Source organism: Epinephelus moara, chromosome 22, assembly GCF_006386435.1.
Source record: "Epinephelus moara isolate mb chromosome 22, YSFRI_EMoa_1.0, whole genome shotgun sequence".
Classification (NCBI taxonomy): domain Eukaryota; kingdom Metazoa; phylum Chordata; class Actinopteri; order Perciformes; family Serranidae; genus Epinephelus; species Epinephelus moara.
The window spans coordinates 6,816,986-6,830,757 of record NC_065527.1 but is presented as its reverse complement, the minus strand read 5'-3'; the positions used below and the strand labels follow the sequence as shown (position 1 = coordinate 6,830,757).

General features: G+C 41.9%; 2 protein-coding genes across 2 annotated transcripts in view; one reads left to right on the top strand and one right to left on the bottom strand.

Annotated features, from left to right (window-relative positions):
• Positions 1-13,772, top strand: part of rpl15 (ribosomal protein L15) — a 993,591-nt gene that overhangs the window by 847,222 nt on the left and 132,597 nt on the right. The window lies entirely within an intron of this gene.
• sf3a3 (splicing factor 3a, subunit 3) lies at positions 6,974-13,221 on the bottom strand. Its single transcript, XM_050034631.1, has 17 exons — positions 12,977-13,221; positions 12,818-12,865; positions 12,161-12,213; positions 11,842-11,947; positions 11,684-11,756; positions 11,472-11,563; positions 11,296-11,378; positions 11,019-11,157; positions 10,864-10,932; positions 10,698-10,765; positions 10,112-10,219; positions 9,939-10,008; positions 9,667-9,831; positions 9,323-9,433; positions 9,121-9,211; positions 8,972-9,027; positions 6,974-7,250 (listed from the first exon to the last, which is right to left on the bottom strand). Exons 1-17 carry the CDS (start codon positions 13,070-13,072, stop codon positions 7,173-7,175), a joined length of 1,506 nt encoding a protein of 501 aa, XP_049890588.1. The 5' UTR covers positions 13,073-13,221; the 3' UTR covers positions 6,974-7,172.

The following is a 13,772-nucleotide window of genomic DNA, read 5'->3' as shown; positions in this document are numbered from 1 at the left end:
TAAATGTTAAATCTAAATGCTAAATAGGAATATAAATATTAAATATAAATATTAAATATAAATATAAATGTTAAATCTAAATGCTAAATATAAATCTAAATGTTAAATGTTAAATCTAAATGTTCTGGGTGAAACTAAATATTTAGCTAATATGCAAATTCACACTGCCGGTCACCAGAAGTACCAAAATAAAAGCTCGAGATGGTCAGACTGTGTTTATAGAATCAAATAACGAATTAAAACCAACTTATCGGGGGAAATGGACACTTGAACATACATTAGCGTGATAATAACTACCTAAAATAACAAGAAACGTGTTTGGAGAAATTTTATTTGATGTGTACTGCTCATTAAGTGATTGGTAACATCAGGATTTTCTGAGGGTCTCTGAGGCCACACCACCAATTGGTCAAAGGCTCTAGAAGAAGTCTTGAAGCACATGTTGCTCTTTGAACATGGCTAAGGTGAAGAAGGAGCTAACGAGTGAGCAACAGGCTCGAATCAAGGCCCTTGTTGATGCTGGCTGGAGTTACCGCCAAATAGCCAAGGACTTGAGATGCAGTCCAAGCACTGTGAAGTGCACTTTAGATCGCCATGATGCCACCAATTCACACCAGAACCGAAAGGGGAGAGGTAGAAAAAAGAAACTTTCAGACAGACAAGTGAAGCATCTCAGAATTCCCAGTCTTAAGGACGGAAGAACGACCTCACGAGAACTGTGTGACGAGATCAACGCCACAGTGTTAAACACAGAGGGGGTAGTATTATGGTGTGGGGTGCCATTTCAGCTTCAGGAACAGGTGACATAGTGAAAATTGATGGCATCATGGATAAGAAAGTATACCACAACATTCTGGTGAGGCATGGAGTACCATGTGGGAGTCGTCTTATTGGGCCTGGATTTATTTTCCAAGAGGAAAATGACCCTAAACATTCCTCTAACAATTGCCGAAACTATCTGCGACAGAAGGAATCTGCTGGAATATTGAAAATAATGGACTGGTCATCCTATTATAACAGGCTTGATGCTCTCTTTGAGACAACCAGGGCTATTTTGACTAATTAAAGTCACATAATTAAAGTGCCATCTTATCAGCTGGTCATATCAGCAGGAAGGTTTATTTCGGGGCTATGCAGATATTTCATTTTAAAGCCTTTATCTGCTGATGACCTGTGCTGATATTTTTGTGCATCCCTAATAATTAGCCGTTAAAGAAATCTTAGCCTTAATAGTAATTTAGATTTCTTCTTTAATAGAAACTAGATTTCAGAATGAGACTTGGTTACACTCAAATATAAACAGTCTAAAGCCAAAGGTAAAGATGCGTTTTATTTCTCTGTAGGGATCCTTTTCATAAGGGACTGTTCTTTACTTGTCAGAAGAGCTAGGGTGTGTCTTTTTATTTGTTTGTTTGTTTTTTACCCAAAGCTACAGATATTTTTCCTTCAGCTTCCCTCAGTGATGGGGTAAATGCATGACTTCCCCTCTACCATAAATTAGTTAAAGATTTTAAAATTTACCCTTTGATGTTTGAAAGTTAAAAGCTGGAGACGAACTCCTGGAGCTGAAAAACGTCCTTAGTTTTTCACTCTTGTCGTACGTCTGGATTTGTTCCTGCAAATGGTTTATTTTGGACAAGAATTTAAACAACACACGTAGAATAAAGTGATTTTGATGAAATATCACTATTTTAAGCTCGGAGCTGGTTGTCATGACGTATGATGTGTTCAAGGACCATCAGATTTTTGAAAATCCAATGATAATTTCTGTTTCACAGTTTCTGGCAATGATAAACGGTGTAATTTTGGTGATTTTTAAAGAAAACATGCCTTCCAAACCTGTTGTTTTCTTTAAAAATCTGTGGCAAAATAAATACACACTACAGTCATTTAAAGTTGTATATCCCCCTTTAACAAATTACACTAAAATCGTAACTCCCTCCCCAGTGCTTAATAAATTATTTGACATGCCTCCCCCTTTTTGCACCATCCTTTCCCCTTTCATAAGTAATGAACAGTCCCTAATGTTGTCAGTGTGAGCCTGTCACTTCAAACAAGCACTTTGAGAGGACGTACATGCACATGTATAAATGCCCACAGTGGTCACATTGCAGCCCTTTTCTCGGCTGCAGTCTGCAGCAGTCTCTCTTAATATTGGGCCAGTTTAAAAAGCTGTTCTCATGAGCCACTTAGACACAAAACATGGGAAAATAGGGCCCATATTGGAAATTACAGAAGCAAAAAGTGTCTATAGATTAATTCATACACAGATTGTGTCCCTGGAAAACTACAAAAGAGAACATCTTGGTTGTCAAGGCAATGAATACACTGCTGTTCAAGTGTGTTGAGCGTATTATTAACAGCGACTGACAGTTATGGCTCCAGCAGTGCAATTATATAATGAAAAGGATCTGAAGATCAGCAGCGTTGTTGCATTGGACAGAATCCAGCAGGCAGATGAAACCAAGGCCTCGTCTCTTTTCTTTCCCTCTACGGTATTTTTTCATTATCTCACATTGCAGTGTCTGTGTAGTGTTAAGTGTGCACAATCTAGCCCGTGTTTCTTTGAGGAGATCATGGTAGAGCAGCACCATCTGCAGGCTTTGATGGGATGTAAAAAATAGAACTGTTGTGTGTTCACAAAAAGTGAAGACGGTTGCAATGAAGACAGTTTATCCAGCTTGTAGGTTCTTGCTGTGCTAGTACGACATTCATATCTGACATGATTAGATTGTGATAAACACCAGTGTGCGAGGTGGAAGTCATGACTAATTTTGCTTGCTTTTATTTTTGCTTCCAACACAGGTTTCTATAGAGACACATAGCTTATCAAACACAGTCAAGAGTCACATTAGCTCCTTTTCCACCAACATTTCCAGGAATGTTTATTTCCAGGAATTTATTTACCTGGGTAAAATAATTCCTGGTAATCTGCGTGGTTTGTGTTTCCACCGCACCTCAAAGTTCCAGAAAATTTGCTCAAAGCAGGCTGATGACGTATGAGGGAGTGGTCAAAGAAACTGCACTGCGCTCTATATTTAGCTCCGCCAGCTTGTTGGTGATTCTTCCACAGACTCGGTTGCTTCGAGTCGCCAACTTGAAGTCCCGCTGCATTTCTTCCTCGACCTCGTCGTCCGTCCACATCTCGTAGCTTCTCTTCTTTTGCTCCATTTTCCAAATGATGTAGAAATGAAATAAAGTTTGCCCCGCCCCTCAAGAATTCTGGGGAATCTGAAAAGTCCTACCCCCCTGCTAGGTACTTTTTTCAGGGAAAGTTTGGGGTTGAGGGAAAGTTCTTACCCCGGGTAATTTCAGTGGGAACGCACTGAGGTTTTTCAAAATCTGGGGTAATTGATAAAAGTTCCTGCGGTGGAAAAGGGGCTATTAATAGATGTAAAAGTGAATTAATGGGGAGTAAACCACGACTTTCTCATGTAATGATCTCTATAAAGAACTTTAAGAAATGGGCTTGTTAGGATAGTGTTCATATCCTTCTGTCACAGCTCTACCATAAAAACAATGTCCCCACATAACCTTGATCATATAATACGACCATATGAATGTCAGGCTTAAAAGAAGTTGTAAAACTCTTCCTGAAAAACTTGGTTTAAATGTATTAAAGTAACATAAGGTGGAACATTGCATTACAGTATAGGGAACTGTTTACCTAATCCATTGTCTCCTGGAGTGGCTTGGAGTGTCATCACAGTTGAGTAAATAAATACCTGCCTGCAAGACAAGCCTGTTTACAGTCGGCTAATAACACCTCTCATATAACCATCAGTGTAATGACACCATGGCGTGAGGCCCTGAGATGATCCTATTACAGCACAGTATTGACATATGTGTTAAACACAAGCCATGCCTGGTTTCTGCAGAGCTAGAAACTGAAACCACAAGTTTCAATGTGTTGTGGCTAAATTCAGTTTTGGTTTTCAGTCAGCTGCATGATGACTCCAAACATAATCTATAATTTACTCACATGACTGGAGGTGTTGAGATACTTTGAGTTAATGTGCAAAGAGAAGGAGTGTAGAACAGGAAGTAGACCTGTGCCGGAATATGTTTGACCAGAGCATAATCCCCACCATAAAACCATAAATGGTCATTTTTTTGGCATGTAAGAATTAAACAGACAAGATGTAGTGTGTTAGTTTGTGAGCTCTAAAGGTGCCACGAGGTCAGAGTCAGATTTTGCTTCTTGAAAACACTTCTTGTCTTGTATATTTTGTCAGATATTAATACACTATTGTTCTAAAATTGGGCCACAGCCCACTGGTTGTCTGGTTGATACTGGTTGAGAGCGTTAAATTGTGGTTACTGTCCGTAGTGTTACTGTAATTTGAAGCATTCTCTGGCACAAGAGTTTCCTGCAGGATAAATAAAATTCTATTGAATTTCACACTGAGCCATTGACTTCTTGGCTGAATCTGAGCAGAGCGTTTTCATTTCAGCTCCCCTGTTGATATTAATCATGTGACACAGCTCTGTAGGAATGATACAGAACACATTAGTGCTTCTGTAACATGAAAATCACGTCATCTAATTTCATTTACGCACTGACTGCTTAAAGTAATAACAAGTCATTATTGTTGAATATAGCAAGCAGAAGAATATGAGGATGAGAGGCCCGTTTCTTCCTGCTTCAACATGAGAAATGAAATTAATCAGCCGCTCGAGACGAATGTCAAACTGGATAAACCAGACAATCAAGGTGCCTCTTCGATTTATCTTCACTTGTTTTGTTTATTAAACTATAAACACATTAAATATTAACTAAAGATGCCAGGAGGCTGTTGGAGCAGGTAATACGCTTGTAACTTCATCTGCAGGACTGTGATCAACAATGATGAGTTTGGTATTTCCGTTTGCTATTTGCTAGTGCTAATATTCAGTGTATCCAATATTCCTTTTAGATGTCTGAAAGCTATTAAAACATTTGTGAGTCACATGATCTGATTGGAAGAACCTCACCTTTCAGTGATCGTAGTTCTTGTTTTGAGACAGTTATTCTATGCATACGTGTATATGACTGATTATAAAGACATCAGAGGGATGGTCCGTCTAAGAGCTGCAATGATTCGTCAGTTAATCAGTCAATCAGCAGAAAATAAATCTGCAACTATTTTGATAATTGATTCATCTTTAATGGCATTTTTCAAGCTAAAATGCCAAACATTTAATGGTTCCAGACGATTTGCTGCCTTTGCTTTACTAATGTGATTGTTAAGTGATTGTCTTTGTACACTGCTCAAAAAAATTAAGGTAACACTTCAATCACACACCAAATCTTGACGAACAAATTATTCAAGTTGAAAATCTTTACTGATGTGCATTGTGTAATTTGTTGAGAACAAAAGGACGTAACAACGGTCAGTGGAAACCAAAATCATCAACCCGCTGAGGGCTACATTTAAAATCACACCGAAAATCAAAGTAAAAAATTGAAATCAGGCTGATCAAACTCATTATGTGACTCAGTAGTGTGTACGGCCCCCCAGCTCCTGTATGGACTCCCAACAACGTCTGGGCCTGCTCCTGATGAGTCAGCCGATGGTGTCCTGGGGGATCTCCTCCCAAACCTGGATCAGGGCATCAGTGAGCTCTGGGACAGTCTGTGGTGGTACTTGGTGGCATCGGATGCACAGATAGATAACGTCCCATAGGTGCTCATTTGGATTTAGGTCAGCAACGAGAGGGCCAGTCAATGGTATCAGTACCTTTGTCATCCAGGAACTGCTGAAACACTGTGGCCACACGAGGCCGGGCATTGTCCTGCACCAGGAGGAACCCAGGGCCCACTGCACCAGCGTAAGGTCTGACAGTCGCTCTGCAGATTTCATCCCGGTTCCTAACAGCAGTCAGGGCACTGTTGGCTATGCCTGGAGGTCTGTGCCTCCCCAGACCATCATTGCCCCACCACTGAACTGGTCATGCTGGATGATGTTACAGGCAGCATAACGTTCACCACGGCATCTTCCGACTCTTTCACGCCTGTCACGTGCTCAGTGTGAACCTGCTCTCATCTGTCTGTCTGTTTCTGACAGTGTGGTCAGAAACATGCACACCAGTATCCTGCTGGAGGTCATTTTGTAGGGCTCTGGCAGTGCTCCTCCTGTTCCTCCTCACACAAAGGAGCAGATACCGGTCTTGCTGCTGGGTTGATGCCCTTCTACGGCCCTGTCCAGCTCTCCTCGTGTAACTGCTGGTCTCCTGGTGTCTCCTTCATGCTCTTGAGACTGTGCTGAGAGACACAGCAAACCTTCACGTATGGACGTGTCATCCTTAAGTTTTTGAGACGGAACAAGTCTGAGCAGACAGTCCTGTATCTGGAGACGGCACAACATAACTTTTGTCTTTATTGTCTGTTTTTTTAGCCATTTTCAAAGACTGTCCTTACGTTGTTGGCACCAGAGCTTTAATGTCTGTGACAAAGTTCCCTGCAGGAGCAATCAAGTTTATTTTCTCTTATCTGAAACAATTATTCTGCGCCTACCATAAACAATATGGTGGTATGAAACACAGACTGGAGGTCTTGCTCACAAAGGAAGTGATTTCAACAGTGTGACAAAGAATAAAGTTCAGATTTATGTTGATTGTGACTCTTAGTTTTATAGTCTGTGAAATATGTTGTCTCTGCGGGCAGGGAACCATAACGTGTTGTATTTTTGTTGCACTAGTCATAATCTGGCAAACAAGACTCTCTGGCAGCAGCAGGTTTGCTATTAAAAGTACAATTACCCATGTTTTAATTTATCACCCAAGTGTTTAACACCACCATAAAACCACAGCAGTAAACTAGCCTACATAAAGAGTTAAAATATGCTTACGAGTCAATTGCAACAGTAAATCAAAGCACACTCCCAGAGGTCTGTCCCTGCACAGCCACTGTAGAGTCTGATAGAAATCCTTCTAGTGGGCAGACTCGCCAGGAGAGCAGAACATTCAGACATAAACAAGACAAAGATGCAGCACAGTGACAAAAGTACTCAGTTTATTATAATGATCCATGGTTGCCACGTTACAAACTTATCAAAGGGAGAAACGAGGGTTGGACGCAGTCCGTAAAACAACATTAACTACTTACAAATAAAAAGAGACATAGGTGATAAAAATATAACAAATCTTAGGACGCTCGTTAGATGTTGTGACTCAGACGTATTCTCCTCAGTCTACAGCAAGCCTTGTCTCTTCAGATCCTCGTACGTCTTCTTGTTGACGACGTTGCCACTCGAGTCCTCGTACTCTTCCTGAAAAACACAAAATGTGATGGAATGAGCGTTACTTTATTCAGAGGAAGCAGGGGTGTCAGTTTAGGTTCATTTTGCTTTCGACTGCCTGACGGCCATTAACTGGTAACTAACCAGTTCATTTTTAAAGGAAAAAAAGGCAAATAGACGTTTTAGGTGTCTGACGTGGTGAAATTTGAATGTTTTGTGATGTTAGTGTCTTGCCTTTTATTTTACTTTCTATTACAGCCAGCCACTTCCCACCCTCTGATCCCCACTGGTTAGTTAACCGACCTGTACTAGACACTGGCTGAGCAGGAGCTAGCTAGGGGCACCGCTCATTTGGCAATTACCTCAGGTAATACCGTCCCGACCCAAAGTGGTGAGACAGAGTTGCTGCAGACACATGGTGGCCACCCTCCCGTCTGTCGGTGAGTATGCAGCCAAATTTTGGGCCGCAAAACCCCTTCAGTATTGTTAACTATGTTAGCACTACTAGCTGTGCTGACACTGTGAACGGTGCTAACAGAGCTAACAGTGATAAAGTAGCTGACAATAGGCTCATTCAAGTCACCCCCAAATTCCATCAAATGCGTGTTGGTTGTGCCTGTGCTCCGGAAAGGCAGCGGAGCCGATACGTTTCAATTCTAGTCAATGTGTGTGTTTCCACTGGCTGCAGCTGTGCTGCGTTCCGGCTCCATCACAGCTGCGGCACTCCGGAGCCCTCTGCAACAGATATGCAGGACTTCTATTTTTGCCGGTTAATCATGGAGGTGCACAGAGATGTCTTCCTACTACTCCTCTGGTTTGGTGGTTCTGTTTATAGAAACTACATCTTGTTGTGTCACGCGATTATGTGTGAATTCGCGAGATCTCGTGGGTCCTCGTGACTCCCGCTGACTCACCGCTCAGCAAACGCAGCCGGTGGGTGTTGACGGACAGCGGAGCACGCAGCGGATAACCAACGCAGCCATTCCGCAATGGACATGCATCCAGTGGAATTGCAGCATCAGGCCTGCGCAGATTCAATCACCCGCAATCGCCGCACAATGCATGCTGGGTTAGTTTTGTCCAACTTCATCCCGACTTGCTCTGATGTCAAACAAAAGTGTACAGCGATAATCTCATGAGAGTCATGCGGCGGTCTTTAGAGCCAGGTGCTGCAGTTGCTCTTCACCGACTGGAAGACCTGGAGCATGATGGGAAATGCCTGGCTCTCACCTGATCTAACAGCTGATTGGTTCAGATGTTGACTCAAAATGACGACATTTTAGATAAACTTTTAATTTTGCTGAATTTCAGAACAAACTGATATATGGTTCTGACAACATTTTTTGTAAATCGACATCATATCGGACGGGATGTGAGTGTTTCTGTGACTTCCTGTACAGACTGCTGGAAACTGTCCCACTTGACCGCAGCTTTTTGTCACCGCCTCCTGATCTCATCCTCTTTCCTGGTGAGGCGTACTTCATCTCGAGCGAGCCAACTGCTAAACGGGTTCTACAGCTAAAAAGGAAGCTGCTGGCAATCGCTGAATGGCCACTGATGCTAGCTAGCTCCCATTCAAACCACGGTGGTGTGCAATACAGAGCAGCAGTGGATGTTGGCTTCCTTATTAGCTTTGTCGTGATACAGCATAGTGCTTGTGCTACTGCTAATTTGAAGTGTGGCAAAATTAACCATTCGCCATTGACATTGTTTCACAACCAGTCGTCTTGATTCCATCCATGTCGACTCACCTCTGTGTCTGGCTGCCACCGCTCTGAAGCCTTCTGGGACTTCAGCTTTGCCCACACTGAAAGAAAAAACAAACACAACATGTTTATGGAAACCAGCATCAAACAAATATTCAAAATCCTCATGTTCATGATAAGACAAAGATTCTTACAAGAGACGGCGTCCTCGATCTGTGTGACGTTTGCGAAGTGAGCAGTGTTGGGGATTCCCAGACAGCGCATACCGTGAGCATGCCTCCACTCCTACAGAGAAATGTATTGTCGTTTATTTTGTTCTATCAATTTGACAGTGATGTTTGAAAACCTGCACATTTTACAGAATTTTATAACACTCCCTCTGTAACAACAACATACCGCAAAGTGCCTCTGAAAGGCTTTGGGTCCCCTGTAGGTGTAGTTTCCACAGATCTCACAGTTGTAGTTGATGTTCAGCCCGTGGAGTTTATAGAGCCAGTATGGAATTGGCTAGAGGGAATAAAACAGCAGGCAGGAAACACACGAGACGATATGAGATGTGTGAGTAAAATGAAGCAGCACATATAGTAGAGCATTATAAGAGCAGGATTTCACAGTGCCAGTCTGAAGGTGCAAATACTACAGTCCGCCAACATCAACTCAAAGGAGAGGATTTATCACACACCTTTAAAATCATTTTGGATGTTGTGTTCATGTTGTTTAATGCAGGGGTGTGGCCTCACCTTGCCATCCCAGCCCAGTGGCAGGTTCTTGGGGTTGTAAATGATCTCGTTGTCTTCGTCTTCACTCTCACTCTCACTGAGTTGCTCCTCCTCCTCTTCCTCGCGCTCCTCTCCAGTCCTGGCTTGTTTCCTCTGGACGTTCTCATGAGTCAGCTGCCTCTGTTCCTGTTACAGCCAATAATGATCAAAACTGTTATTTCTGAGCCTACAAGAAGGTGTGTAACACTTCTGTGAAAACGCAGCACTGTTAACCTCTGTATATGTTCACTCACCCCGAGGATCTCCACATATTCATAGACTTGAGCTTCCAGGAAGCCAATTTCCTTATTACGCTCTGTGTCTCTGCAGAAGTGATGGATGGAAACAGTTATGAATTGTTTAACGAGCACTATCATGAGACACTGTCAGCATTACACTCTTTTTTTTTTCTTTTACACCCACTTACTTTTTAGGGCCTTTGGCTTTGGGATTCTTGGCAAACAGTGAAGGGTCCAGTGACTCCAGGGATTTGCCTTTTGTGCTGAAGAGCCTCTGAGCTCTCTCCTCCAGAGTCCTGTCCAACACACAGACACACGTTCAATCAGTTGTCCCAATGGCATCACATGCCTAGATGGTCAGCCCAGATTTGCTAAAACTCACGCCAGATTTCCCCTTCCACGTGTTGAGTAATGATTATCTTTCCCTTAACCCAGCCAGACCTTAACCACAACGTTAATAACACCATAAAACTGTGTGACAAGAATATTTAGAGGCAGCTTGCAGAAGTTTTGCATATTAGAAATCTGTTAAATGTGCAAATGACAGCTCATGGTGGCGGCTGTCATAGTAACCCAATGTGCTGTTCTTGTTTTCCAGGTGCACAGCAGTCAGAAATATTAAATGTCAGTCTAGGTGAAGTAACTTAGGGCGTCCAAAGGTTCCCAGACTCCTGGAAAAGTTCCTACAGTTAACTATCTCTTTCCCACTTCTCATTACCAGAACTTGAGAGATTGGTCTTTAAAGTTATATTTGAGATGCAAACACATTCTCACCCTCCACATTTTAGTCCCAACGCCATGAGGGCAGACTTCAATCTGTCCAGACCCAAGGAAGCCAACTCCTGTGGAAGGGAATAAGAACATCAGTCAAGTATACATAAGCAACCCTTCTGTGATTTTTAAATAATAGATCTTCAAGTATGAGCATTTAGTGTTTTACCTCCCAAGAAGAAAAGGCAGAGAGGTCCAGATGAGCTCCAGCGTGTGTCAAAGCACTACTTGTCTCTTTCTGCAATTAAACACAAACAGGTCACGTGAGATGTACCGCCAAAACTCATAAAGAGGAGACCACTGCATGTGAAGAGGAGAACTTACAGGCCAGCCTGGAAAGGTCCCATTCTCCCATTTCTTTTCAAAGTCTAACAGCACTTTGCCGTAGAGCTCATTCTGGTCCAGCAGAGGTTTGACCCGGTCTGTGTAGTCCTGCAGGTACTCCAGCAGCATCTCCAAATACCTGCACACACAGCCACATCACATGATAGTCAAACAGCAAAGCATTTATAAAATACTAACTAAACTAAATAGATTTTCTAATTCAACTTCCACAGGTGTGTGCAGTCAGCTGTGAAGAGAAAAAGCACGATGGACCTACTTTTTGTATTCAGCGTTTTTCCTGTCTTTGGGAATGTCAAAGAGCTGGTCGAATGAAGACAGGTAAGTGATATACTCCAGTTTCTGTAAGAAAAGAGTAGAGATTGTACTTAGAAAAAACAACAACTTCGGTTTGGAGGTGCAGCATGAACTGTGCCAACTTTAAAGGATCATAACCTCAGCTCCCTTCAGGTTGATGTACTTCAGGTAGCAGTCGTGGAGGTCAAGGTAGCGGCCGTATCCTTCCTCGTCGGTGAACTCTACTAGGTCTGTGGAAGATAAACAAAATAACTAATCAGTCATTCAGAAACATGAGTCTTAAACTAGTTTAGTTTTAACCAAGGTTCGATACAGGAAACTGTTTATGTTACAGATAGATTTAGACATACTCTGAGCCTCCTCGCTGGGGTTGTCTCTGGCCTTCATCAACTCCTCAAACTCTGCAGACATTGGGATGGAAATCTACAAGAAACACATGATAACATTACTGCTCAATTTCAATGTACATAAATCTTATTTAACCTTTTACATACGAGACGTTAACTACCTCATTTGGGTGTTTCCTGTGAAACTCCTTTATCTGTTTCAGTCTGTTGTAGAACTCTGCAAACTCATTTGGTCCTGAGATCGCAGCGAGTTCATCTCGTCTCATTCTGTCAACGAGAAAAATATATTCTAGGTAAAAAGTTAAGTGACTATTCAGCAGGCAATAAACACAAAAATGACTTAAGATATTATGATTAAGCTTCCTGTTTCCAAGTCGATAAACAGAAACTCATACCATAATCCCTCAATACTTTCTGTAATTAAGTCCATTATAAACACATAGACGTAGACACTTAAACTGGAGCAGGTTCGTGACTTACCCGTCTTTGTCTTCATAAGAGTCTCTGAGATTTGCGCTCACTTCCATATACCTCTGTGAAAAGTTAAACAGACCGTCAGACTCTTTGTTTTCATGCTGAATATTGGACATAACCGCGTAACATACAGGACTCTGGCTTGCATTCTTCTCTTTTACGCTGCAAAAATGTCTCTTAACTGATTTCTGCATGTCCTGTTTTGTTAACCTGACTTCTAAATTGTCTTGGGGCGATTAAATCGTTTTAAAATTAGGTTTTTATGTCTGGTTCATGATGGGCTCGATCATATGGGGCCATATTTTGGTAAAGTTAGGGAATCAACCAATTATAGATGTTGAAACGTGACTATTTTAAGACCCAGATCACTTGTGAGCCCAATAGGAAAACGCTAAGAGGAAAGTGCATGCAAGCATATTTGGGAAGTTGTACTCACAGGTACAGTGAACTAATGGACATTAGGGTGGAAACTTTGACACCCAGCTACGTAGCTTATCCCTAGTGATGTTAATTGCTATATGTAACATAAGAAATGTTGCCCTATTGACGATGTTAATAAGTGAAGCTGTAGTTAAGGAAAGGTTAGCTATCTAATTCATAACTACTGATACAACGTTAGCAAGCCGGGTCTGCTCATTGAATACAAATCAAACCTTAACTTACATCCAACATTGCTCTTGTCCGATGGTCGGAGTTAATCTGTTCCCGGAGCTGTCAGAAAAAAAGACGAGATATATTTTAAAACACAAGTTAACTTACAGGTGTTTGTTTGCAGTCTTGATTAGCAACAATGCTAATGTTAGCATAGAGCGGCTAGCTTACCGTGGACTTCTTGTGTAGCATTTCTTTTGTTTTAGCATCCATTAGCCGCTCTTTCTCCTCGTGATAGCGACGCTGTTGCTCTAAAATAGTCTCCATTGTTTAGAAATATATCGTAAGTCGATGTAAGACGAGGCTCGGCTTCTAACTAGTTACCGTAGCATATAAAAATGAAGCTAGCCCCGATGTATCGGCTACGTTTGTTTTCAATGGCGCATGTTGAGGAGCTAGCGTCCGTCACTGAACACGGCGTAGAGAAACATGGACACATAACAAAGGTTCCGCGGTGGTGACTTGGTCCACACAGACGGACCGCGGACAGTTATTATTAAAATTATTTTTTAAATGTCAGTTAATTGTTTTACAAGAGAAATGTGAAATATATAATGGAAGAATGGCGCAATTTGGAGGACAAAATGGTCTTTTAGTTACCTGTATAACGCACATGTACCTGTGGTGTTTTAAAGCTACTGTTCATTTCAACTATATTAACAAGCTTCAATATTTAATATAAATGTAATCATGGGTCGTTGCCTCCGTACAGTAATGGGGCACCAAAGCACAGACATCATTAACGTCTCCATTGCTGTAATAAGGCTCCGCGCATCTGAGCACCTGCACCGTGAATTATTAACATCAAGGAAATTGGTTCTGAGATCTTGATGCGCACTTTTCAAACAGGACGGATTGGCAGCCTGCACCGTATTCCTCTCCTTTGCACTTCCTTTGTAGTCTACTCTATCATCAAAGACTGCCATAACGCTTCACAGAGCACACAGTTTGCGCGGACTCGCGTGGG

Bases quoted from the DNA above. Each gene is read 5' to 3' on its own strand.
- sf3a3 (XM_050034631.1), bottom strand. From the start codon at position 13,072: ATGGAGACTATTTTAGAGCAACAGCGTCGCTATCACGAGGAGAAAGAG. The intron at 11,158-11,295 runs GTAGGTCCATCG...CTGTGTGTGCAG, and splicing joins AAAAACGCTGAATACAAAAA to GTATTTGGAGATGCTGCTGG. The intron at 9,028-9,120 runs GTAAGAATCTTT...TTTTTCTTTCAG, and splicing joins GATCGAGGACGCCGTCTCTT to TGTGGGCAAAGCTGAAGTCC.